Genomic DNA, 25,976 nt, shown 5'->3' with positions numbered 1-25,976 from the left:
TCCCCGAATAGTTCGTCTGAAGCCGGGGTGTGATATTTAACCAATTTAAACATTTTTTGTCAGAGCTCTGCTAATCCTGTGTGTTTTTCTGTCGCCGCCGCGTGACACACTTTGCTCGCCACATTTGCGGGGTGTGTGTATGCGTGCACGCGCGTTGCTCGTAGCGGCTCAACGCCGCAAGGAGAGTTGTTGAATCTTAATCACGATTTGCGGCATGCGAAACAAAGCTCTGGGTGGGATTATCTCCGTGACGATAACGCGCAAAGCAAGATCGGAGAGGCGGGCCACAGAGCCGGGCTTTGTGGAATGCACCGGCATCTCAAATCGATGATTGCTGCAGCGAGGGAGGGCGTGAATATGAGAAACTGTACTCGGAAACCAGACAGAAAAAAAGTGATGGCCTCTTGAGCTGCAGTTTTAATTTCTGCTTCCAATCAGTCTGCGCAAAGGTCTTTTATTCCCTCGGCTCTCCCTCTCATCATCCCCACGATTCTGCGGAGAGGGTAGGGGCAGGCAGGCAGTGTTGGAGACGGTGGCGGGGAGGCAGCTTGGCGAGATTAAACATTGACTCGCGCCTCTGGGGGGGTGGGGGGAGAGCACCGGTCTCATTAGAAACGTGGGCACTGTGGGTGCGCTTGCACGGACGACCCAAACGGGGGCTTGGGCTCAAGGTCCCATTCGATGGAGATGAGCGATGGGTTTGGCGTGGAATGATTTGGCAGCGAGTACCTTCCATCTGCCTTCTCTTCTCGCTTTCATCGTCGCATTCGTCACCGGTCCGTGGGTTGGTGCACAGCGAAGCATGGGAGCAAGGGGAGGGGGGTTGTGGTCCACGCCTTGGGTTGGTCGAGTCTCTAGGACTGGGCAGGAAGCCTGGGAGCAAAGAGAACTGCAGATAATGCATTCAGTTCGTCACTCTAAACACGTTGCCTGATTACATTGCTACATTGCTGGGCAAAGGAACCAATTTTTTTTTACATTTATCGGATATGCTGAGGCTTAGGATGTTTTTTTGTTTTCTCTTGTGGCCTTAGAAATATTCTGCATATCTTCATAGCTACGGGTTATGTTCTTATTTAAATGTAATTATCATATATATTTTTAGTTTAGTGTTTTGTTTAAGTTGACACACCACAGTTTTCCGTGTTTGCGTCATCACCTGCAAAGAGCGGAGGTGGATATAGCCGCCGCTCCCTCGCAAACTGTGGAGGCCGGGCCCCAATCCCTGTGCTGTTGCTGATCCCAGATAAAACTAGCGATCCCAGATAAAACTAGCGATCCCAGATAAAACTAGCGATCCCAGATAAAACTAACGATCCCAGATAAAACTAGCGATCCCAGATAAAACTAGCGATCACAGATAAAACTAGCGATTTCCAATCTACAAATCCTGCTGATGAGCCCCCATTGATGATCGAGCGGTGGGCTCCTTCCCCCAGATGCCGGTTTTTTTTAATTTTGTGTATTTTTAACGCACGAGACGGATACAGCCGTCGGCCCGATCGACTTCGCTCTTGAGAAATGGACGAATGAAAATCAACGTCGTGTCGAGCGTAAACAACCCAAGGCCGCGCGCCTGCAGAGCAACGTGTGAACACGAGGGCACATTTAATGCTCCGCATACACCCCACGTGGCTCGGTCTGGGCAGGGAAAACCCAGGACCTCCTGACAGACGCAATCACGTCAGCGCAATTTCGGATTCAAACAGTGCCCAGCAGGACAGACAGTTCAGTGCCTCGCAGACTGAGGAGTCGTTTCCAGCCCTGGACAGCTTTCAGGATCTGTCAGTGCAACACCGCGAGTTCAATTTGCATGCCACTCGGCGGCGGTAAATACCCGCTCCGTTTGTTCGGACGCCAACGCCGTGAGGCTGCATCCGGTTGCGATTTGTGCCCTCGATCCTGAGCTGGATTTTTTGTTGTTGCTGCTTCCGCGTCCACTTGCTACGGCGGCGATGCAAATTTTCGTTTTTGTCTTCATTTCACGCGGCCGCGACGCGCGCTCGCGTCTCTGGCGTGCTCGCGCGTTTTGACATCGGTCTCGCGTGCCCCGCGCATCCTTGCGGTGCGTGCCCTTGTTTGGTCTCTTTCCACCTGCATTAGGCAAGGTTTAAATAATCGAAGGAGCACCCCGCAGCCTGCGCGCTTCTGCGTCATTTTTCACCGGGGGATAATGTAGTGGAGCATTTTTGTGATTCTTAATAATTAATGTCCGTCGATAATAGCACCGACTAATGGCAGGAATGCCTCGTGGGGTTTGCTCCGGTCCCTCGCGCTCTCTCACACGCACGCCGAGGCTGGGCTCTCGGAACCGAGGCAGCGGCGGCGGGGCCAACTATTAAGAGATGTGTTCTCGCTAACTGTATTTAAATTGTGGCCCCGCTGGTTAACGGGTAAATCACTTTCCAATGCATCACAGTCCGTCACGCGCGCGCTGCATTTCGCGAAGCGCGCCGCGTTTGGCGGCGATGCGTCAGGCCGGGGCACCTTCGCCGGCCAAGCGCCGCAGCAGAAACAAACTTCTCGTGCGCGCCGTCACTCCACCACCTCCTCCTCCTCCTCCTCAAGCTCGCCCTGCCACTCCGCTTCGACGCGGCGGCCTCTACCGGCCCCTCGCGTACCGCACCCTCACGCGGCCTCTCCCCCCCCACACCCGCCACCCCGACCCGTTCGCAGATGCCACAGGCGGCTCTCCATCCAGCTGCCCATCCTGCACCACGCGTACTTCCCCACGGTGGGCGGCGCCGACCCGGGCGACCCGGTGCCCTGCTGCAGCCGCGCGCCGGCACACGCCGCCGTCCAGGCGCGACCCCCGCCGCTGAAGGTCATGGTCACGGGGTTGTGAGAGACGCCAAGTGGCACGGAGCGGAGGAGGCGGGGGAGAGGGGCAACAGCCAGGCGCGGGGCGGAGGGGTTAAGCGAGCCGAGTAAAGAAAAGCCACGAGCGGACGACTTTGAAGGATGCCTGCTGCCCCCCCCCCCCGCCCCGCTCCCCCCCCCCCCCCCCCGGGGATGGGACTTGAACCTGGACAAAGGGGAACTCGTCGAACTTTTGCTCCAGACGTTTTTTGGCATGGGCACAGAAGAGACCGCGTTCATGGCAGTTATTTATTTATTCCTTCATTAACCCCCAATCGCTGTTTATTTTTGCGTCGGTAAGTCTCGAATCAAAACGACCAGGGGGGGGAGGGGGGGGTTCCGTTGATGTTGTTCGCGTCTTCTTGAAGAGGGTTTCGAGAGTTGTGTTTAAGAGGCCGCCATCGTGAGTTGTAGGCGACCCCCTCGGTGGTGAATTGCTCTTCAAGGGGACAATCGCAGTGTTTTCAGCCACTTTTACCTACAATTATTTTCTACATCCACGCGGCACCAAAAGCGCATTTCAAAAATGCAATATTTCCACCGAATAGGTTTTTTTGTAAAAAGGAATCATTTGTAGGATAGCCACAGCAACATTTTCACGCGCGCGCAATCCGTCAGCGGGGTAACTCACGACCGCGAGACACTGCGCTGGCAGCCGAGATCTCATGACGAGCTTTTATATATTTGTAACGATTCAAAACATGCCCCGATGTCGGGCGACATTAATAGGCTCGGCGGGGAAGACGCCTCCCTCGTGCCGCGCTCATCATCAAGGTGGCTTCAATCTGCGAAGGATCCACGCCCGCCCAATTGCTTGGCGTGTGGCACCCGTGAACCGATAACCGAATCAATCGTGGAAGGGGCGGTGGGGGTCACTTCAAGGCAATGTGCGACACTCACCTGATCTCAGGTGATCTCAGGTGAAATCACCTGAACTCACCTGATCTCACCTGAGCTCAGATGAGATCACCTGAACTCACCTGATCTCACCTGAGCTCAGGTGAGATCACCTGAACTCACCTGATCTCACCTGAGCTCACCTGAGCGCTTACGCTTTGCGTCCACACGGTGGTGCCAACGCGCCGCTTGCCCGGACCGAATGAAGGAGACGCCGGCGACGAAGGCAGCGCTTGCCCACAGCGACGTTTGCCCACGGTCCTCCTTGTGGCCGCGGGGCGACTTTGCGCGCGCGTTTCTTCCTCAAAGGGACAATCGCCGGTCCACGCGCGGCGAGCATCACCGAGGCCGCGAGGTTTCCGGCGCTCCGCAGCCCCCGAGGCGTCCGGCTCGCGCAACCAACAGCCGCCCGCGCCTGCAAAACGCCGTTCCGACGACACGTGCGCGGTCCACGGGGCGTTTTCGTTTTGTACGAACGCCGGCGTGCGGTGCGAACCCCCTGGGCAAGCAGCACAGTGTTACGAGCCGATGCCGCTTTGAGCCAATTAACCCCGGGGCCACGGTGCGCGCAATGTGTCAACTGCATGGTCGCTTTTGGGAACCGTTTTGTACTGTAATGAAGTGGATGTACAGATTAAACCACCTAGCTCTCTATGAACGTTGCTTCGCGGTGTACGTCCGTAAAGGCGTCCAAAAGGCGGGGTTTTTGATGGCCGGCGGGCTCCCGGGGTCTGGGATGCGCCGATGGCCCCGACACGGGAGGGCACGCACCCGGGATGAGCACGCGCAGCAACGGGAGCTATCCAGCTCCTATTTTTTTTAGAAGCGACTTGAACACAAATCTTAATGCACGTTTCTAAATGTGGAGGACCCGGAGAAGAATCCACGCGAACACAGGGAGAACATGCAAATGTACAGCAGGCGTCAGGATCGGGATCGAACACCAGTCATCCTGTATACCAGGCGAGGTAGTTAACATCTCACCACCGTGGCGCCCCATAATTGCCTCGTATGCAGCAGCCATATGGATTGTTGCAACGCGAGACTGAGACGGCGATGGCTTAGGGAGACCTTTATCCAGCAGTGGATAGATCATAGCCAATGATGGCGGTGCCACCACCGCTTAGCACATACGGGAGGCATTTAACGTGCGGGAGAGCTGAAACAGAACACAGCGGCACGGAAGCTCCACCGACGAATTTTATTTTGCAAGATCCCTGCTGAAGACTCGAAGGGCCCTTCCACGCACAATACACAACTTCCGAACGTCGTTACGCCCGTGGCTCTGATGTTGGATGCCCACTCCCAAGTAACAATCCCGGCTACGCGCGGGTCGCAGAGATTTTTTGTTGAGTCTGCCTTTTTTAGAAAAACAAGGGTTTTTTTTAACATTATTGCAACGCACAGCGCCAGTCGAATTCCCGATAGGTGCGATCGATAATTCCGATTCCGAGTCAAGCCACAAATAGAAATACAGCAGCGGAATTCCGAGTGTTCATGCGACGTCTCCATTCAAGCTGCGTATACGTTCCGCCAGATGCAGGAGAGCTGCCATCCTTTTGAGTTTACAAGGCCACAGATTCGACCACAGCACAAACGGAAACATTGAACAGGCTTTTGAATTGCAATATGATTTTGAGAATATTTTTTTGTGCTATTCTGTTGTAATACAGGGTGTTTTTTTAAATAATGGACCCAATTTCAAGGCAGTATATTTCACGATGGCAACATGTTACAATTAAACAAAAAGTTAAAAACGGTTTAATGAGTGATTAAGCTTTACTAACCATTTTATAAATGCTCTATGTGCCCTCCACCTGCTGTACAGAAAACATCGAGACGCTAGTTGAATTCGTCCCCAACGCCTCTCAAAATGTCTTCTTCCACTGAAGTCACCGCTGCCGTGATTCTGTTTTTGAGGTCATCCAGATTAGTCGCTAATGGTGGCACAAAAACACCACGGTCTTTGACGTATTCCCACACGAAAAATTCGCAGGGTGCGATGCCTGGGGATCTTGGTGGCCAAGAGTGTAGCACCAAGTCTTGGGGTCCCGTGCGACCTATCCAACGTTGAGGCAGCGTTGTCTTGCGAATGACTGAGGCTAGGGGCTGTTTGTGTGCTGGGAGAGGCATCTAGTGGTAATTATTTGAAACTCTATGCCCCGCCCTCTCTATGCCCCGCCCTCTCTATGCCCCGCCCTTTCAAGTGGTAAGAGTTTCATTCATGGGCGGTTCGTGGTTGCAGAGATATAGCGATTTCAAATCGGGTCCATCTTTTTAAAACACCCTGTAAATTGCTCGCGATTTCTGAACACACGCCGCACAGGATTGATCCGTCCCTAATAAAAAAAAAAGACAAAACGCTGGGAGCCCAAGATGAGGAGTGGCAAAACCACTGTGGCGCACGTGCGCGAGCAACGGAAAAAAATATTCATCCTCCTCCCGCGGCGTGTGTGTTCGCGAGCTCGGTGCTTTTCTGTCGGGATCACTTTTTCTTGTTCTTGCGCTCCTCCTTGGCCTTCTTGCGGGAGGCGCGCGGGGCGGACGCCTTGCGGTACAGGTAGTACGCCAGCAGGCACAGCAGCCCCGGCACCAGGCCCACGTAAACGAAGGGCAGCGCCGTCTCCAGCGCCCGCTCCCACGTCTCCTTCTGACGCAGCGACACGAGCTCCGTCTCGAACGTGAGCACGGCGTCCGCTGGCCGTGCCCGGCGGGCGCCGAGTCACGTGCCGTGGGGGAAGGCAACGAGGGGAAGGAGGAGAGTGAGCGCATCGGGATGAAGATACGGAAACGCGATGAAGAGATGACGCGTCGAGAAGGTTAGGGGTTAAGGTGCAGAGCGCGAGTAATAAAACACACTTGATTTCCGTCAACTGTCCCACATCATCAATCACCATCGCCGGCAGCGTGCCCCAACGTGTGAAGGAACACCCACACGGACAACCTCCGATTCAAACGACCTCCGTTACGTCACCTGTGTTGCACTCCGCCCGTGCCTCTGCAGCTAAATTAAAATGGACACATAAGTGATTACAAAAAAAAGAGCCCAGAGCTGCCGCAGCGTGCGATTGGGTGGTTTATTTTGGTCGTGCGTAAGAGAACGGAGGGGAGGTAATAAGGGCATACGCGTAGAAAACAACCAAAGAACCGTGCAGGACAGGAAAAAGGGAATTGCATGCACGTGTGAATGCACGTGTGCGCACGCGTACAGAAGCAGCGTACGCACGCTGCGTCTGTCTCGCACGCATCACCGGAGATTAATGCGAGCGGTGAGCACCGCTGCATCTCTCGCTGACATCGGGCCGGCGTGTTGGCCATGCCGATAAGCGAGGCTTAGCATACATTATCACCGACTCGGTGAACTCCGCACGCCCGCCGCGTCCCGTGTGCATCTGCCGCAGTGAGCATCGGCTCCTGCGTACCGCACGTGAAATGAAGCAGCGTGCTCTGCGGGTGTGGAGATGTGCGCGTTGGTGGAGGCGTCGTGTGGATGCTTTGCCTCGTCGCTCGGTCCTGACTGCCAAGCCAGGCCGCGTACGTATGATGCCGCGTGGGCGCGTGCGTGCGTGTCACGGTGCACGTGCGTGCGTGTGTCAGTGCGCGCGCGCGTGCGTGCGCCGCGTGTGTAATGAAAGTTGAAAAATGGCCCTCGAGCAGTTTCATTGTATGGCCACTTTTCCCATCAAGCCGCCTAAATATTTCAAGCTTAATCACCGGAGCACATTGATATTCTGAGCATTCCCTTGCTGCGCCGGGTTTGACAGGCGCTGGGTTTAATAAACGCGTGCCGACTTAAATGCCACCACTGAAATGCTTGCAGATCCACAGAATCCTCGTAAAGATCCTCATTAAAATTGATGAGATCCGGTAGCTTCAAGACATGCAAATCGGTCCAACGAATCATCACGACTGTGAGTGGGATTTAACCATCACGCTGGTTTTATGTTCCTCTCCTTTCCACCTTCGCCTCACGCAGCCCCCCACCCCACCTCTAGCCCCCCCCCACCTCCCTCCTGCTTTCACTCACAGCGCAATGGAAAATCGCGAGGATGCTCCTCGCGCATGCAATATTCACGCCATCTGCTGCATTTTGCTCGCTCTGCCACGCGATGGCTCATTTTTATTCGCATTTGCAGAATGTTTATTCGCAAGCTCGGCATCCTCCTTTTCTGCCCCTACCGCATACGGCCGTGCGATGAGCTGTTAAGTGTGCATCATTGCTGCGTAGCGAAAGCCTTCTGTCCGATGCCAAGCTACTCCACGACCATGACAACTTGGGTCTCTTGCCTACACTGTTCTGCAGACATGAATGCACATGCTGGGGAGTCTTCCCGATGTATCATGGCTGTCGTGTTCTGCCGTGTGTGGTCCCTGGGGTTTCGACTACGGAACTTTTCATGATACGATACGGCAAACCCCATTAAATTACCTGGGTATTGACCGGCCATATATCCAGGCATGCACTTTGGGATGATGCATTAACATATATTTAAGTTTTTTTGCATATAAGAGGCATTCATTGGGAAATTCATAATCTTATTCCCAATTTTAACACATTTTTTCCTGGGTAGTAAGTGTTATTTCCTAATTGCTTATGCCTCAAAAGTACAGAACATGGCTATTATTCCCCACCAACTTTGCTTTTGTGACCAGGACAGTGATATTTTGAAATTTACCTATTTTAAATTAGAAAACGTGTGCATTTGTGTCATTCCATTACGACCCATAGTCAGTACAATTGGCTCTGCCACATATAAATTAGCAAAATATATAACTAAACAAATACAGTCCTACATTGGTAGGACATCTTCATTCATAAGAAATTCAGAACATCTTGTGAATGTGATTAAAGATATTAAAATGAATCCTAATGATATTCTGGTAAGTTTTGATGTGCTTTCTCTATTCACTAACGTTCCAGTGAACGAATCACTTAAATTACTTGATACACTAGTAAAGAATACAGGTTTACCAAAAGATATTCCAAAACTTGCTGACCATTGTTTAAATAACACTTACTTCTTATGGAGAGGGGATTTCTTTAAACAAAAGGAAGGAGCAGCAATGGGCTCGCCTTTATCTCCTGCTATAGCAAATCTGTACATGGAAAACTTTGAAATAAGAGCACTTGCCTCGAGCACATTAAAACCATCTTTTTGGTTTAGATAAGTGGATGACACTTTGGTTGTCTGGCCACATGGTAAAGATACACTTAATGATTTTCTAAATCATCTCAATGCACAAAACTCAGCCATCAAGTTCACCATGGAAATGGAGGTGAACAACACACTCCCGTTCCTAGATATTTTGCTTGGACATGGCCTAAACGGTAAAATAACACACAGCGTTTACAGAAAGCAAATGCACACTGATGCCTATCTGAATGCAGATTCGCATCATCATCCAGCTCAGAAATCCTCTCTTATCAAGACACTCATACATCGGGCTAAAACAGTGTCAGATGGTGAAAGTCTAGTGAGAGAGATCAAACACGTTAAAGAAGCATTACGACATAATGGCCACAATAATACTCAAATTAACAGAGCACTGAATGCCAAATCACGATCGCAAAGCAACACTGCTGAAAGCGATCATATTGTTAAAACAATTAAAATTCCATATATCTCAGGAGTAACTGACAAATTAGCCCGTGTTTTGCAAAAGCAAAACATTACAGTAAGATTTGGTACAGTACACAAAATTCAAAAACTAATATCTTGCACTAAAGAAGAATTACCTAAATTATCAACAGAAGGTGTATATCGGATTAGTTGTTTATGTGGCAGATGCTATATTGGACAGACGGGACATAACATCAGCATAAGACTAAAAGAACACCAAAGAAATATTAAATTATCTCAAACACAACTGTCGACAGTGGCAGAACATGCTTGTCAACAAGGACACTGAATTGATTTTGATAACGCTGAAGTGTTGTGTAAAACGAATTATTACTGGCAAAGACTAATTAGAGAATCCATTGAAATTGAGAGAAATAGAAATAACTTTAATCGCTCTGACAGCTACAGGCTTAGTGCGACTTGGAAGCGTATTATTAAGTAATACATACTACAATTCCTTATAGGGGAAACACATACTAATTAACGGATTACTAACTTAGCATATAATCACAATAACACACATTACAACTAATTACTAATCTCCAACTCATTACTAATCATAACCATTGACTGATTACCAATCGATTATATAATTACAATACCCCCCCTCTGCCTCAAATCACTGCACCTGAAATGAGTTAAATGATGACGTCACCCTGCTGCTCTATTTAAGACCGGGAGCAAGTGAGGGCTTTACCATTCTGGCGAATTGCCCAATGATGCTGGCTGTAATTACCAGCGAAATGTCGTACTCAAACTGTAAATGTTGTGGGTTCACTCTTCAACACACCGGTGGGCTAAAGTAGTGAACTATTTGTCTTTTGTCAACGTGACACTTTTTTGCTGATTGGCCGTGTCGGGTGGTGGAGGGTTACGACACATTTATAAATAACGCGATCTAACCCAAAAACCTTTATTATGAACAGTACTGTACGCTAATACAATACATTAGTACAGTAATGCACGTAAATACAATACGTTAATACAGTACTGTACGTGAATACAATACATTAATACAGTGCTGCACGCGAATGCAATACATTAATACAGTACTGTACGTGAATACAATACATGAATACAGTACTGTACATGAATACAATACATTAATACAGTACTGTACGTGAATACAATACATTAATACAGTACTGTACATGAATACAATACATTAATACAGTACTGTACATGAATACAATACATTAATACAGTACTGTACGTGAATACAATACATTAATGCAGTACTGTACGTAAATACAACACATTAATACAGTACTGTACGTTAATACAATACATTCATACAGTACTGTACGTAAATACAATACATTAATACAGTACTGTACGTATATACAATACATTAATACAGTACTGTACGTTAATACAATACATTAATACAGTACTGTACGTAAATACATTACATTAATACAGTACTGTACGTTAATACAATACATTAATACAGTACTGTACATTAATACAATACATCAATACAGTACTGTACGTGAATACAATACATTAATACAGTACTGTACGTGAATACTATACATTAATACAGTACTGTACGTGACTACAATACATTAATACAGTACTGTACGTTAATACAATACATTAATACAGTACTGTACGTGAATACTATACATCAATACAGTACTGTACGTTAATACAATACATTAATACAGTACTGTACGTGAATACTATACATCAATACAGTACTGTACGTTAATACAATACATTAATACAGTACTGTACGTGAATACAATACATTAATACAGTACTGTACGTGAATACAATACATTAATACAGTACTGTACGTGAATACTATACATTAATACAGTACTGTACGTGACTACAATACATTAATACAGTACTGTACGTTAATACAATACATTAATACAGTACTGTACGTGAATACTATACATCAATACAGTACTGTACGTTAATACAATACATTAATACAGTACTGTACGTGAATACAATACATTAATACAGTACTGTACGTGAATACAATACATTAATACAGTACTGTACGTGAATACAATACATTAATACAGTACTGTAAGTTAATACAATACATTAATACAGTACTGTACGTTAATACAATACATTGATACAGTACTGTACATTAATACAATACATTAATACAGTACTGTACGTGAATACAATACATTAATACAGTACTGTACGTGAATACTATACATTAATACAGTACTGTACGTGACTACAATACATTAATACAGTACTGTACGTTAATACAATACATTAATACAGTACTGTACGTGAATACTATACATCAATACAGTACTGTACGTTAATACAATACATTAATACAGTACTGTACGTGAATACAATACATTAATACAGTACTGTACGTGAATACAATACATTAATACAGTACTGTACGTGAATACAATACATTAATACAGTACTGTAAGTTAATACAATACATTAATATAGTACTGTACGTTAATACAATACATTAATACAGTACTGTACATTAATACAATACATTAATACAGTACTGTACATTAATACAATACATTAATACAGTACTGTACGTGAATACAATACATTAATACAGTACTGTACGTGAATACTATACATTAATACAGTACTGTACGTGACTACAATACATTAATACAGTACTGTACGTTAATACAATACATTAATACAGTACTGTACGTGAATACTATACATCAATACAGTACTGTACGTTAATACAATACATTAATACAGTACTGTACGTGAATACAATACATTAATACAGTACTGTACGTGAATACAATACATTAATACAGTACTGTACGTGAATACAATACATTAATACAGTACTGTAAGTTAATACAATACATTAATACAGTACTGTACGTTAATACAATACATTGATACAGTACTGTACATTAATACAATACATTAATACAGTACTGTACGTGAATACAATACATTAATACAGTACTGTACGTGAATACTATACATTAATACAGTACTGTACGTGACTACAATACATTAATACAGTACTGTACGTTAATACAATACATTAATACAGTACTGTACGTGAATACTATACATCAATACAGTACTGTACGTTAATACAATACATTAATACAGTACTGTACGTGAATACAATACATTAATACAGTACTGTACGTGAATACAATACATTAATACAGTACTGTACGTGAATACAATACATTAATACAGTACTGTAAGTTAATACAATACATTAATACAGTACTGTACGTTAATACAATACATTAATACAGTACTGTACATTAATACAATACATTAATACAGTACTGTACATTAATACAATACATTAATACAGTACTGTACGTGAATACAATACATTAATACAGTACTGTACGTGAATACTATACATTAATACAGTACTGTACGTGACTACAATACATTAATACAGTACTGTACGTTAATACAATACATTAATACAGTACTGTACGTGAATACTATACATCAATACAGTACTGTACGTTAATACAATACATTAATACAGTACTGTACGTGAATACAATACATTAATACAGTACTGTACGTGAATACAATACATTAATACAGTACTGTACGTGAATACAATACATTAATACAGTACTGTAAGTTAATACAATACATTAATACAGTACTGTACGTTAATACAATACATTAATACAGTACTGTACATTAATACAATACATTAATACAGTACTGTACATTAATACAATACATTAATACAGTACTGTACGTGAATACTATACATCAATACAGTACTGTACGTTAATACAATACATTAATACAGTACTGTAAGTTAATACAATACGTTACCACAGTACTGTACGTGAATACAATACATTAATACAGTACTGTAAGTTAATACAATACATTAATACAGTACTGTAAGTTAATACAATACATTAATACAGTACTGCACGTGAATACAATACATTAATACAGTACTGTACGTTAATACAATACAGTACTGTACATTAATACAATACATTAATACAGTACTGTAAGTTAATACAATACGTTACTACAGTACTGTACGTTAATACAATACATTAATACAGTACTGCACGTTAATACAATACATTACTACAGTACTGTACGTTAATACAATACAGTACGTTAATACAATACAGTACTGTACGTTAATACAGTACGATGAACTGAGCCCATCGCAGATTCTCATCCGCGTTCGCACCACGGGGGCGATTTAACCCAGATGTGATTGCTCGAACATTCACACTATCATATTGCCTATGTATATATTCATGTGGAAATGTTATAGTCATGTTTGTTGAGAAACTTGCAAACAAAGACCACCGATGGTGTGAGGCCAGGCATGAAAGTTGAAGACTCAGTGCAGAAAAAACAAGCTCTCGTGAATTCGTTATTGAGAAACGCGGACCTTAAAGTTGAGGCCAAGCCCTGCCGCCATAGCACTGCCGTGATGCCGACACATCAAGTTGTTAAAATGGAAGTGTAGTCCAGCATGTGTATTCATGTAAGGAATACAGTGCAGAGCAGTGTAGCCGGATTAATGTCACATCATCTGCCATAACAGGGCTGGACAGCATCACCTTGACGGTGTGTTACGTTACTGAGGCCTCGAACCCGTGTGAGCTTCTTCCCCTTGGTGGTTTGAATCTGGCGACCAAGGGAGAGGCCTGAGGGCAGATGGTGGTGGAGACTGTCGGGGCAGGTCATGGAAGAAGTGGTTTGCTGCGTGTCTACTGTGGAGCAGCTGTGGGATCTGGAGGGAGGGTAGAGAATATCGGTAAGGTCGTGGCGGCAGCAGCTCACATCTGGATCTTGAAACTCGCGCGGAGCGGCCCTGGACACAACAGCCCAGTCGTGATTGTACCAGACCTGGCCATGGCTTGTGTTGTCTTTTCCTTAAGTTAAAACCGTCCCAACGGTGACGCCAAGGGGGCCGGCGTGGGAGCCGGGCCCGGTGCTGCCCTCAGCCCCGCCGTTACCTGGGATGCTGGGAGGAGCGCCCCTCTTGCCGTACGCCAGGTGAGGCGGAATCACGAGCTTCCTCTTCTCCCTTTAGACGGTAACACGCATACAGCCGCGTGTCAATCCACCGACTGGACCAGGGCTTCCCCCACGCCGCGCCGGTCACGGGGGCTATTTGACCATACTTCGCCACTCTGGTCAGCGCTGATTGGGAGCATACAACCACATGCAGAACAATAGCTGTTGCTGCACTGACCACCACGCAGCCTACGTTAGCCCCCCCCCCGCAGCCACCTCTTTAACAACCTGCTGGGCAACACTGGTGGTCGCCCATCCAAACACGACCCAGGGTCAAGCCTGCTTAGCTCGCGGAACTTGATGAAATAGGGGTGCAGATCAACGCCACGCCCGCGTTGTCTATTGTGCGTGACTGATGTCAATTCTCATGATGTTCTTGAAGGGCTAAAGGGATGACATTTTGGCACAGCTAGAATTCAGCCAATCACGATTACTGGACAGACATGCAAAATAACGTTTAGACACCAAAAAATGATGGCCTCGAAGTTGATTTCACTTGGCCTAAAGTCGTAAAATTCCTAAAGTCAAATGCTAAACATTTTAAAATGTAGGCTCTCCAGTCTAGCGAGTTGGTTGTCCCAGCCAGGCGGCGGCGGCGGCTATGCATGTGGCTTCCTGTGATCCAGCACTGTGGAGGCAGCAGCGAGGGTAGGTGGATCACACACGCATGTTGTGAAACTCCCTTCCCGTGGGCGTCGAGGAGGTGCCACATAACCCTGGCTCGCCAGGAGGTGGTAACAGCAAAGTGCGGGCTAACCTCTCCCATCTGTACGGGATAGTGTTGCCTCCTCGTATGCGTGGGGTTTCTCCACTTTCCTCCAACATGAATAATAATAATATATCTTAAGTGAACCAAGCTATTTGCCTCCTGTGGAGTGTGACGCTATAGCCCATAGCAAAACCCAGCAACAATCTCACTAGCGATGTATACATGCATATGTAAATAAATACACAAATGTGTGTATTTACTTACAAAGACAAATATTCCCCGGTATAGCCTTCACAGATTGTTGGGACAAGTGTTGTTGGCGAGCATCTTTGAAAGCCAGCGCGGCACATGCTCACCGCTGCGCCACCACTCGCCACACTGCGTGACAGCCATTCAATTTGGCGTGAGCAAACGGGCACGGTTTACACGCGCGGTGTTTTCGCGTCGGTGCTGTAAAAATGAGGGCCGCGCTCGTATTTCTGCGTTGAAAGCCCCACTTTTGCCTCGGCGAGATGTCAACCACCTCGCCTGGTATACAGGAGGTCGTGGGTTCGATCGCTGGTTTCTGTATATTTGGAGTTTGCATTCTCTCGGCATGGTCACGTGGGTTTTTTTCTCTGGGTACTCCGGTTTTTCCCTCCACATTTAGAAACGTGCACTAAGAGTATTTGTCTGCTAGACATTGCCGCATGATAAGCTATTTTGGTTGAGCTATAATTTCTCAAAAATATCTGAAAAGCTCAGTGGGCTTTACCTGGAAAAGAAGAATAGGTTTTACCCTTTTTGGCAATAAAACAGGTGTTACAATTTTCAAACACCAAATAGATAACTTTTGCAAGTCATCAAGTCTGCATTAACCGCACATACTTGTGACAAAACATTATCTTGCATACTGGCAAAAAGGTCCCATCGATGCAATAAAAAATACTTTAGTAAGCCATAACGCACATTGTATATCTCACAATAAACCCACAGCAGCTCGCTCCCTCCCTCCCTCGCTGGTTTGCGTGAGGCTGAGCGGAAGATCGAGAGGAGCTCTCTCTGTTGTCATGGGACTTACCCAACACACATGCCGAGCAAGCCCTGCTCCCATCCTGGTAGGAGCAAAACAAAACACCTCGTTAATCATGCCCCCAGCAGCCACAAAACCTCTTTCTCAGCACAGATTGTAAGCTGTGTTACATTTTCCTTCTTCGTGTGCTCATTACAAACGCATAATTCGATAATACACCCATTGCTCACTTGTCTGATTTAACACGTTGCTCAATATCTTTTATTTAAGCCGAACGTTCCTCCAAAGCTGCGACGTTAACGGCAGGGCTGTCGCACCGCCGACCACCGGCAGGAAGCTCCCCATGGGCATCGTTACAGCTGGGCCCGCACGCGGTGTCACGGGAGATTGCCGGCGTTTGGATCGTGCTCGCTCGCTCACGTGCACCCCCCTAAGCGGGTAGAAGCTGGTAAAACACCCACTGTGTAACAAAAAACCCTGCATTTAGTACATTTGTAATGCCAGTACATCCCGTCATTCGGGTAATAAAGGGAGCGAGCCGGCTGGGGGGCGTAGCCAGAGGGCGGGGGGAAGGCCTCGCTAGGGGGATAAAAGGGCAGCGTGCATACGGTCAAGGGTCATCATTGTGGGTAACACTCGGTGGGTCGGGTCACGTCGTCTGGTTGGGATCTTCAATAGCCTCGTGTGTAAGGGGTTTACACAGTGTTACACAGTGTTACACACTACACGTGTGGCCAGAAATTATATTGTTTCACTGAAAAATGTCTATGCCGCTGGTAAACTGGTGTACAGGCAGGTGACTATTAGCTGCAGCGAATAGTGAAAGTTAATCGTGGACGTGGTATATAACCGGGTGTGGGAGTATTTCTCCTGGTCACCGATCAACATGGACTTGGCTGAAAGTAAGCCCTGCCGTATCGTACACACTACACAAACTCAGAAGGAATCACGGTCACTCCTCACACACCCGTGGGCCTGTTTCCAAGTGGATTGAAATTATTTAACCAAGAAAATGCCCCGGAAAACACTCGGGGGGGGGGGGGGGGGGTTCCGATTAGAGCAGTGGTTCTTAACCTTTACTGCAGTCTGCACCCCTTTGATTCTCAATAGTAAAACAAAAAGTTACTTTAATAAATACCTCCGTTTGATGAATGTTTTCGATGATTTACCTTCGAAAAAAATCTGTCCATGTCTCGCACTCCCAGAAAGGGCATCTCGCACCCCCAGGGCGTGCGTGCATCCCAGGTTAAGAACCACTGGATTACAGAGACCTTGCAGGTCAATGCAACAGGGTCTGCCCTACAAAGCACGGCAAGAAGAGCTAGCCGCAGCACACAGCTTGGCCAATGGATGTATCGTGAAATGACCAAACAGTGGAACCTGCTACGATTCAACAACCCAAGTTCGGTTCCCGCTCACGACCAAGATCGGTGATGAATATCTGAACCGGTCTTGGGCCTCTCCTAGGTCGGCTCAGTCTCAAATGAGTACATGGTGCGGTGTGCAAACATCATCAACGGGTCCGGGCGTGGTGTTCGTCACCCACCCCCTCGTGTACCGTGCCGGCCTTCATAGGTGCTCGCTAACAACAATTTCCCCAAGTTTGCCCCAAGTCTGTTAAGGCTATCCGGGGGGGGATCTTTCTTTTTGTGTGCGTGTGTGTGTGTCATGCAGTCCTCTTGCCACCCATCCATGCCGCTCTCACCTGGAATCACTTGCTTCTTGCCGAGCTCCACCTGCAGGGGGTCCCGCATGGCTGACGTGTCGAAGACGGAGCCGTCCTTGAGCCGACCCTGCGCGGCACGGTCCACGGCACGCTCGTTCACCCGCTCACGCTACGGGTCCAGCCGCAAGCCCGCCTCTTCGACGGGCGCCACGTGGCACTCGTGCTTGTCTCACAAACCGTGACTCTCTAGGCTCACTAACCAGCAAAATCCATTGTTGCTCTGTACTGCTATGCGCTCGCGTCTATGCTCCCCCGCCTACACCATCGCCACTGAACGGCGTGGTGAACGATGCATGGTGGCGCATCCTCCACGACCCACACCGTGCAGGCAGGGCCTCATCCAGCAGTGGATCCATTCACAAAGGGCTGTTCGTGCAATGCGCATGTACACACGTGCCGATGACAATCCACCTTTAGCGTGCCAGGCCCGGTACTGATTGGAGAATTGTGCCAATGTCAGTAGATGATGGTGGCACAGGGTGGCAATCCTAATCAATAATAATAATAAGTAATGGACTGTTCTTTGTCCAACGCATACTGCTGGATGAACCATCCTGGTTAGGTTCACATTTGGGTTTGGGTAGTAGCTTGCAGACATTGTAAAACATGACTGTGGAGGGCTTTAATCACGTCAACTGCTTTGAATTTTAATTTTAAACGCCACCAATATGAAATCAAGCCCACAAGACTTACATTCGAACTCAATAATGAACCGCTGCCCCAAATCCTAATAGGTATGGCGGTGCTATGGGCGATTTGTCCACACGTAAACTCTTGCAAATTACGTTCAAGCGCCTGGGTATGGGCAAGAGTGCGGGTATTAGAATCATGTTAAAACACTGCGATTAACTTTATTCATGCTAGCGTGTGTTTGCTTCGTCCAGTTTAGGCTTTAGTCCAATATCCCACCCCTCCCTCCCATCCTCCCCCCTCCCAGCCTAACCCACGCTGCATCAGTAAGCCACGTCATGATTCTCTCGAGAGGACACGTGTACACCTTGTGGGCCACCCAGGCACGCTCAACAGATGCCTACCGAGACTCATCCGCCATCAGGCAACGCACACGCACGGATGTCATAAACATACAGCACACACCCACTTACACACACTCGTAAACATACGTACAGCACACAATGATCCCCCGTGTAGCCTTAGCAGGCATGGGGCAAGTGTTGTTAGTGAGCAACTGTTAAGGTCGGCAAGGCACACGTAGCGGTGGGTGGCCAGCACCACGCGCGGCCGCCTTTGTATCCCCAGTGACAATGTTTACACATCGCACCAGGTACTTATTTGAGGCCGAGTCGACCGAGGGGAGGCCCATAACCGATTTAGATAATCGTCACTGATGTTCGCCATGAGCATGAGCGGGAATGGAACTCAGGATCGCAGCGCAGCCCGCTAACTGCTACACTACCGCTCCAAAGATCAAGACCTCCCGCATAGCATGAACAGACCGTTGGGGCAAGTGCTGTTTGCGAGCACCAATGAAGGCTGGACCGGCACACGAGGATGTGGTTGGCCAGCACCACGCCCGGCCGCCTTTGTCTCCACTCACCCACCCACCCAGCATACACCCCCCTCCCCACACCCCCAAATCCAGCACTTACACAAACAAACCCCTACCCACTCAACCCCCCGGACACACACCAACACACACCAACACACGAGCGCGCGTGCGCTAACACACACAAGCCACGTCCCCAGACACGGCCGTGTGACCGTGCCACCTGCGGCTCTCACCGTGTAGTGCACGTGCAGCGTGTCTCCCTGGGCCGACAGCTCCACGCACTCCGCGGGCTTGTGCTGAGCGCGTTCCGGGGGTGGTGGGGGCAAACGCGGTCACTCGTGCTACGATGTGCCCGCAGCGAAACGTCGAACGCGAACGACGAGGTACAAACTCGAAAATGCATCGGAGTGCTTTGCACAGCACAACATAGATGTTTACTACCTCGCCTGGCGTACAGGAGGTTGTGGGTTCGATTCCAACCCTGACACCTGCTGCTGTATATTTGAAGTTTGCATGCTCTTCCCTATTTTCGCGTGGATTTTGCTCCGGCTCCTCCAGGTTTTCCCTCCACATTTAGAAACGCCTTCAGAGTGTCTGGCTGCTTTACATTTCCGCACGATAGGCCACTTGATTTTGAGATATAACGTGTGGCCAGGTCGCTTCTGAAAAAGAGCTATACTGCTCAGGGGGTCTTACCTGGTCAAATGAGCATCGTTAAATATCCCCACGTGGCGCCGCGCCACGTGAGTTTACAGACGACGAGACAATTCCACGACAACAGCCGACAGTCCTCTGTTTACGAGGCAAAGTTTTTCATCAGAATGGTTTAAAGCCCCCGCCTGTTTGAAGTTGGTTATGGCTCGCAACGTCGTGAGATCTAATGAATTGTATATGGAAAGTATTTTTTCGTCTCATCGGTTTGACGTGCTGTCAACTCTCTGCCTCTGTCCGGGTCCATATGTCACTGCACACCTCCCCGGTTCTCTCTCGTCTCCAAACAACATTCACGCGCAACGTTTTCCGTACATCGTCGTGATGCGGTCACATTTGGACGAGCTTTCACTCCAAATTGGATGGTATCGCAGTGTAAACCACTTTCCTTTCGGCCACGTAGAATGAGCTCGCGTGGAAATGACTAATCACTGCCCGTGATTGATATTCATCCACGACAGCCTCAGCGTCTTTGCGTTTTCAAAACTGCACCGTCTCCCAATCGCGTGCACGTGTGTGCGTGTGCACGTGTGCGCAGATGTGCTGACACGTGTACGTGTGTGACAACGCCACATGGGTTCCAACTGCTCAGACCAAAACTCCTTGCATCACTTCCTACAGAACCTCTCCACCCACTATAGGCCACCGGTACACAAGCCAAGTTGATTGGTTATTAACAATGCATCTATTACGAAGGTACTTGTGCAATGAAGAAGGGCCATTGGCCGAAACGTCGCCGATTTACATGTGTTGTTTATTTTAAGGCCACGGCGTTATTGACGAGTATGTTGAGTTTTTAAGTTATCTTATACTGTATATCTAAAAGGAGAAGTTATTTTTTGTTAATATTAACCAGTGTTGGATGCAGTTTGTCATAAAATAGCATTGAGTATTGATCTTAGTAATTCAGTTGCAAGCTGAAATATCGTGTATGTTGCACCATTTTAAGAATGCCGGCATTTAACCACTTTTAATGCACGAAGCAGTTAAACGCACATCTCTCAACGAGTTTCAGAGCAACGGCCGAGAGAGAGAGAGCAGTAAACATAACTCGGTAGAGGCGCGAGATTAACTTATCGTAATAATGCTGATATAAACATATGCAACTAGAATTGCGGGCACACGCTGAACTAAAAAACGGAATTCTTCGTTTACCCGTGACCTTAGAACACGCATTAGGCTGACGTTTCAAGCAACGGCCCATTTTCAGTGTTGACACATCGCAGAAAGGCTGGCAGACTTAAGGGGGGCCCGCACTTTGTCTCCGTTTTAACAAATGCGGGCAACCCAAGGCGGAAGAGACGAGACGGTTGTTGCGAAAGTAATCGACCGAGCAAGTGGGACTCAAAAACACCACGCCGTGGACCACTACGACCCCTTTCCCATTGAGTGCGAGGATGGCCATCACCCACCAGGCGTGGAGTCACACGCGGCCCGGGGTCACATCGCCCCCGCTCACTCCACGGACGAATCAAACGTGGAAACTCAGAGAGCTAAGGAGGTCCAAGAGGAAACTTTCGAAAGTCTTTTTTTTCTTTTCCAGTACACAACTCCGCAATCACGTCCCGCCAACAGCGTTGACATTGTGACACGCGAAGGCTCCTCGCGAATCCGTCTCATCCCATATTTTAACAACCCACAGCCGGCAATGGGCATTCCACATTCCCATGGCAGGGGGCGAGTCACTAGACAAGAGAGCTACGAACAGTCGAGACTTAAAGGCGCGCTCGAGACACACGGCGATGCCCTGTCACCGTCTACGGAAGGCTTCTTGATCGCCGCGATGCCACGCGCGCTCCCCCCCCACACACACCGATCCTCATTCATTCCGCGCGCATCACCCGCCGCGCGGTGCCTACCACCACTTCCACCAGCAGCTCGGCCGGGTCGGTCCCCGCAACCAGACCCAGCAGACCGAGCAGCAGCAGGCTGCCCAGCAGCGCCCGGGAGGGCAGCAGCAGCAGCAACATCGCTTCCGTGTGCAGGACGTGGCGCTGGCCAAGGCAGAGAGAGAGAGGCAGGAGGAGAGGGAAGGAGAGGGGCTGGAGAGTGTCATCCCGGCTCCGCCCAGGAGACCCCGAGCCAATGCGTTCGAGCCCCGCCTCGCTCGCTCGCTCGTGAGAGTTTGTGGGACTTGAGCCACGGCGGTGGCTCCGAGCGCCACGTGGATGCGGGATGAGTGAGACTGTGGTGGTGGTGATGATGAGTCGCCGTCGCGTGGCAGGCTGTTGCGGGGCTGGCTCCTTGCCAATTGGTTCTTAATAATTATCATTCATCACTGTGCACATTATGTGGTGGGGCTGTACTGCTGCGTTGGCAGTGGTGCATAAACATGAATAACAACGTATCAACACAATCGTCAAGAACATTGTTTTTTTAATAGAAAAGTAAACAATAGGCGACGTTTAAAGCAAGTTATCCTTCACAGCAAACAAATGTGCTTTGAATAAGGTGCGATGATGAATATGGCACGAAGAAGGGGCATTGCCTGAAACGTCGCCTATATAATTGTATTTATAACGCAGTAGTAATCGTACATCAGCAGTCATCAGCAGCAGGATGCTGGCTGCAGCAACACCATCCATGGTCATGATCGATCCGGTCGCTTACAAATGGTCAACCTTGCCAAACAGACGATCCTTGGTCTCTTAGGTGCTCACCTGGTTAAACAAACAAACTCGAATCTGCGTCACCATCATCAATAATTATCATAAACCATAACCGTTATTATATTTTGATTTAAAGCTTTCGTGACTGCAGTAATTCATATTCTTAGCTCTTTCGGTAAAGTCACGTTGAAGGGAAACAATTAAATAATATATAAAACAATAAAATATATTTTTATTATTTTATTGTTTCCCTTCAACGTGACTTTACTGAAAGAGCTAAGAATATAACCGTTATTATGAAAATTGTATTTACTCATTGTCATAAGTGTCAATGAGCATCGTCGTTATCACAAATAATTGTGTCATCAATCACCATCGATCATCAATCATATTCGATCATCCATCAGTCGTCATTCATCACCAATCATCAATCACAGTTGGGATCTGCGTGGCGTCTAAATGATGCCGCCGCGTCTCTGGCGGCCGCCGCACCAACACCAGGCACGGGGGAGATGCACTGTGGCACTCACTTCCAAGAGGGGAGGGAGACGCTCAAAGGCGAGTATTGGTGACTGAAACTATTCCAGAGAAGCCACAGTGGGTGTCGAGACTTCCCAGCAGAGCCCTGCAGTGGAATGTTCATTACAGTAGTGCCAATTCCTGTTTTAAAGAAGTGGATTTTCTCTGAGTGTGTGGTGGAACTGTAGTCTCACGAATGATATCCACTGCACGTACCGGGGGGGGGGGGGGGGGGTAGGCATTTAACAGTCCGTACAGACGGATTAGCGAAACCACTTGCTGCTTTAGCCAAGTTTGGAATCTCACGAAAGCACGTGATCCACCAAGCCCTGTGGAGCTGGACGCCAGCGATGTGATCACGGCTCTGTCGGCGAGTGGAGCGCGCCATGGGGCTGTGAGTGAACGGCTCTAAATCAGCACGCTATTCTTGTTTAATGTGTTTTTTTATATAAGTTAAAACAGTCACGAATAATATTGAAAGAAAACGGCAAAATATTATATTTTATTTGCAAAAAATACGTTTTAAATAACCATATTAAACAAGGTAACGACGTAATGTACAGAACATTGTGTGCATGTTGAACTTCTTTCACACCGTACATAGCCAACCGTGCTAATCGGAGATGCGGGGAAAATATACCAACAAAAATCACACACGCTTTAGGACAGCAGAGATTTTGTGAACGCCTGATGATGCTGGAGTTGCGGGGGAAGGACAACGAACTAAACACACAAAAGCAGTTGTAAATAAATACCTTTCAATCTACATTTTAAAGTGCATAGCTCCCAGTGACATCGGAAAGGAAGAGCGTTCCAGACGGCCGCAGAAGCGCCTCTGAAAGCGCGGTGACCTCCGTCTTCGTTCGATGGCCAACAGCCAAAAGTCGCTACTGAGACGATGACCAGGAGCTCGCGGAATGGTGGTTTATGCTTCTTGACGAGATCAGCTGTAAAGAAATTAGTTTTCAATCATTATATAAAATTATAATTGTAATTAATGATATTCACCGAGGCTATGCGCTGTAGCGGGTTGTGGCTTCGCCGTCCCAAAAGCGGGCAACCAGAGTTGGAAATCCCTCAAGTGAACTTTCGTGGAACTTTTATTTTCACATTTCGTGATGACGCCACACGCACGACTGCCTCGATGACGCAGTCGTGCGTGTGACGACGGCATCGCGAGTCGAGCACGGCCACGGGCGTTCACGTGCAGCCAGTGCCGAATTATCGTAAATAGCAACAACAGTAGCTACAGATGTAGTAGCTACGGGCGCCGCACTTTCAAGGGCCCCGCGCTAAACGCTTTCAAGCTATCAGTTCCGGTTTAGGCGATTCTGCACTTGCTCTGTTGCTATAGTACTATACTGCCTTGAACTTTTATGAACGACTGGGTGGTTAAGGTTAGCGATTTGTCGGAGTATCTGTAGAGGCCGACCGAAATTCGGTTTCGGCGCCGAAGGTTGGCAAAGGCCTCTTTCGGCATCGTTTCGGTTTCGGCAGAAAGTCAACTTTTAACTTTCTGTTTACTTTCGGTTTCGGCCGTAACCAGAAATTCAGTTTCGGTCGGCCTCTAATTATCTGGCTGTATAGCAAATGAAAAAAATACAATTACTTTACTATGCCAGTTAAACATTTGTGTTTTAATATTTACGTGTTTTTTAAAAATTTAGTGCCCCTTTATAACATATGCTATATGCCCCACACTAGCTTCATCCTGCACTGCGTGCAGCCCAGGGCGAGAGAGAGGCTGTCCATCGGTGGCGGTGGAGACCTTGACAAGGAAGGATAATCCTGAAAACGTAGACAGGACGCCTCGAGGGACGAAGGGAAGCTGGCAAAGAGAGACGACAAAAATATTGCATTATTATTATGATTGTTCATGGAATAGTTGACCACTTTTCGCGATCAAATGTAGCGTATCATTTGTAAATAATCGATTGTTACACCCGTGACTGAGAATCTGAATATTTATCCTGGAGAAACCAGATGAGCTGCGAAGCTCTTTTTCACAGATGTCCAGTAGGGTGCAAATTATAGGAAATGTAAGCAAATTACTACAAATAAATACGTAAAATAGACTCAATGTCGTTTTATTGAGCAGAGCAATATATTTCAAATTGATCTATCGGTGCATCGTTACTTGCTTAGCCCGTTAGCAATGAGACAACCACTGCCGCGAGCGTGGAGATTGCGTGTCCGCCAGAAGCCCCCTCTTGCCTGCTCTTAATGAACGTCCCATTCATTGTTCGATACTTTCATTAGTGGGGGGGGGGGGGGGAATTGAAGAGCACCAGCGCGCGGCCACACCTGCTGATTGTTCAATCACAGCCACGTGCGTGAGTGCGTGCGTTGACGCGCACTTGCCACGAGATGCAATTCCCTCTACAATTGGTATTTGCTCTCAATGCCGACGTCCTTGTCTTTGGGTGCGAAAAGAAAAGGGCGAGTCCGAGAGGACGACCCGCGGGGGAGATAGAGCGCTAAGATCAGCTCATGTGCAGGAACGACGTGGACACGAGGAATGGCGGAATTGGTGAGATGCCTGTAGTATCCAGCAGTGGACAACACCGTGGCTCATAGTAATCACGATTGAATACGTTCAGCTGACTGAAGACTGCACAGCACCAGGATTTGATTAACTTTACCAACGAAAATAAAGCGAACCAAGGTACCAAACACCCAATTAAACGTGTATCACGTGAGAAAACGCATTCCCCCAGCTGATCCCCACCCCGATCCCACTCTTCCCCTCCCGCTTAATTATCCGTCAGCACAGACGAACAGACC

At 47.7% G+C, this 25,976-nt stretch overlaps 2 protein-coding genes across 3 annotated transcripts in view; one reads left to right on the top strand and one right to left on the bottom strand.

The window, feature by feature from the left end:
• The window catches only part of LOC116941097 (gamma-aminobutyric acid type B receptor subunit 2-like), a 69,356-nt gene extending 64,942 nt beyond the window's left edge, over nt 1-4,414 (top strand). For both annotated transcript variants that reach the window (XM_032951721.2, XM_032951723.2), the window contains one exon: nt 2,677-4,414. In XM_032951721.2, the coding sequence (XP_032807612.2) occupies nt 2,677-2,845 (169 nt within the window). In that variant the 3' untranslated portion in view covers nt 2,846-4,414. The remainder of the gene's footprint in view (nt 1-2,676) is intronic.
• Nucleotides 4,415-4,943: 529 nt separating this feature from the next.
• On the bottom strand, nt 4,944-22,130 carry LOC116941098 (peptidyl-prolyl cis-trans isomerase FKBP11-like). The gene is made up of 6 exons (XM_032951724.2): nt 21,924-22,130; nt 19,587-19,649; nt 17,826-17,913; nt 16,169-16,202; nt 14,339-14,409; nt 4,944-6,453 (listed from the first exon to the last, which is right to left on the bottom strand). Exons 1-6 carry the CDS (start codon nt 22,032-22,034, stop codon nt 6,242-6,244), a joined length of 579 nt encoding a protein of 192 aa, XP_032807615.2. The 5' UTR covers nt 22,035-22,130; the 3' UTR covers nt 4,944-6,241.
• Between the last annotated feature and the right edge of the window lie 3,846 nt (nt 22,131-25,976).

Source organism: Petromyzon marinus, chromosome 10 (genome assembly GCF_048934315.1).
Source record: "Petromyzon marinus isolate PM22_M1 ecotype Great Lakes invasive population chromosome 10, UKy_Petmar_22M1.pri1.0, whole genome shotgun sequence".
Taxonomy (NCBI): Eukaryota; Metazoa; Chordata; class Hyperoartia; order Petromyzontiformes; family Petromyzontidae; genus Petromyzon; species Petromyzon marinus.
This window is presented reverse-complemented; position numbering and strand designations above follow the sequence as displayed.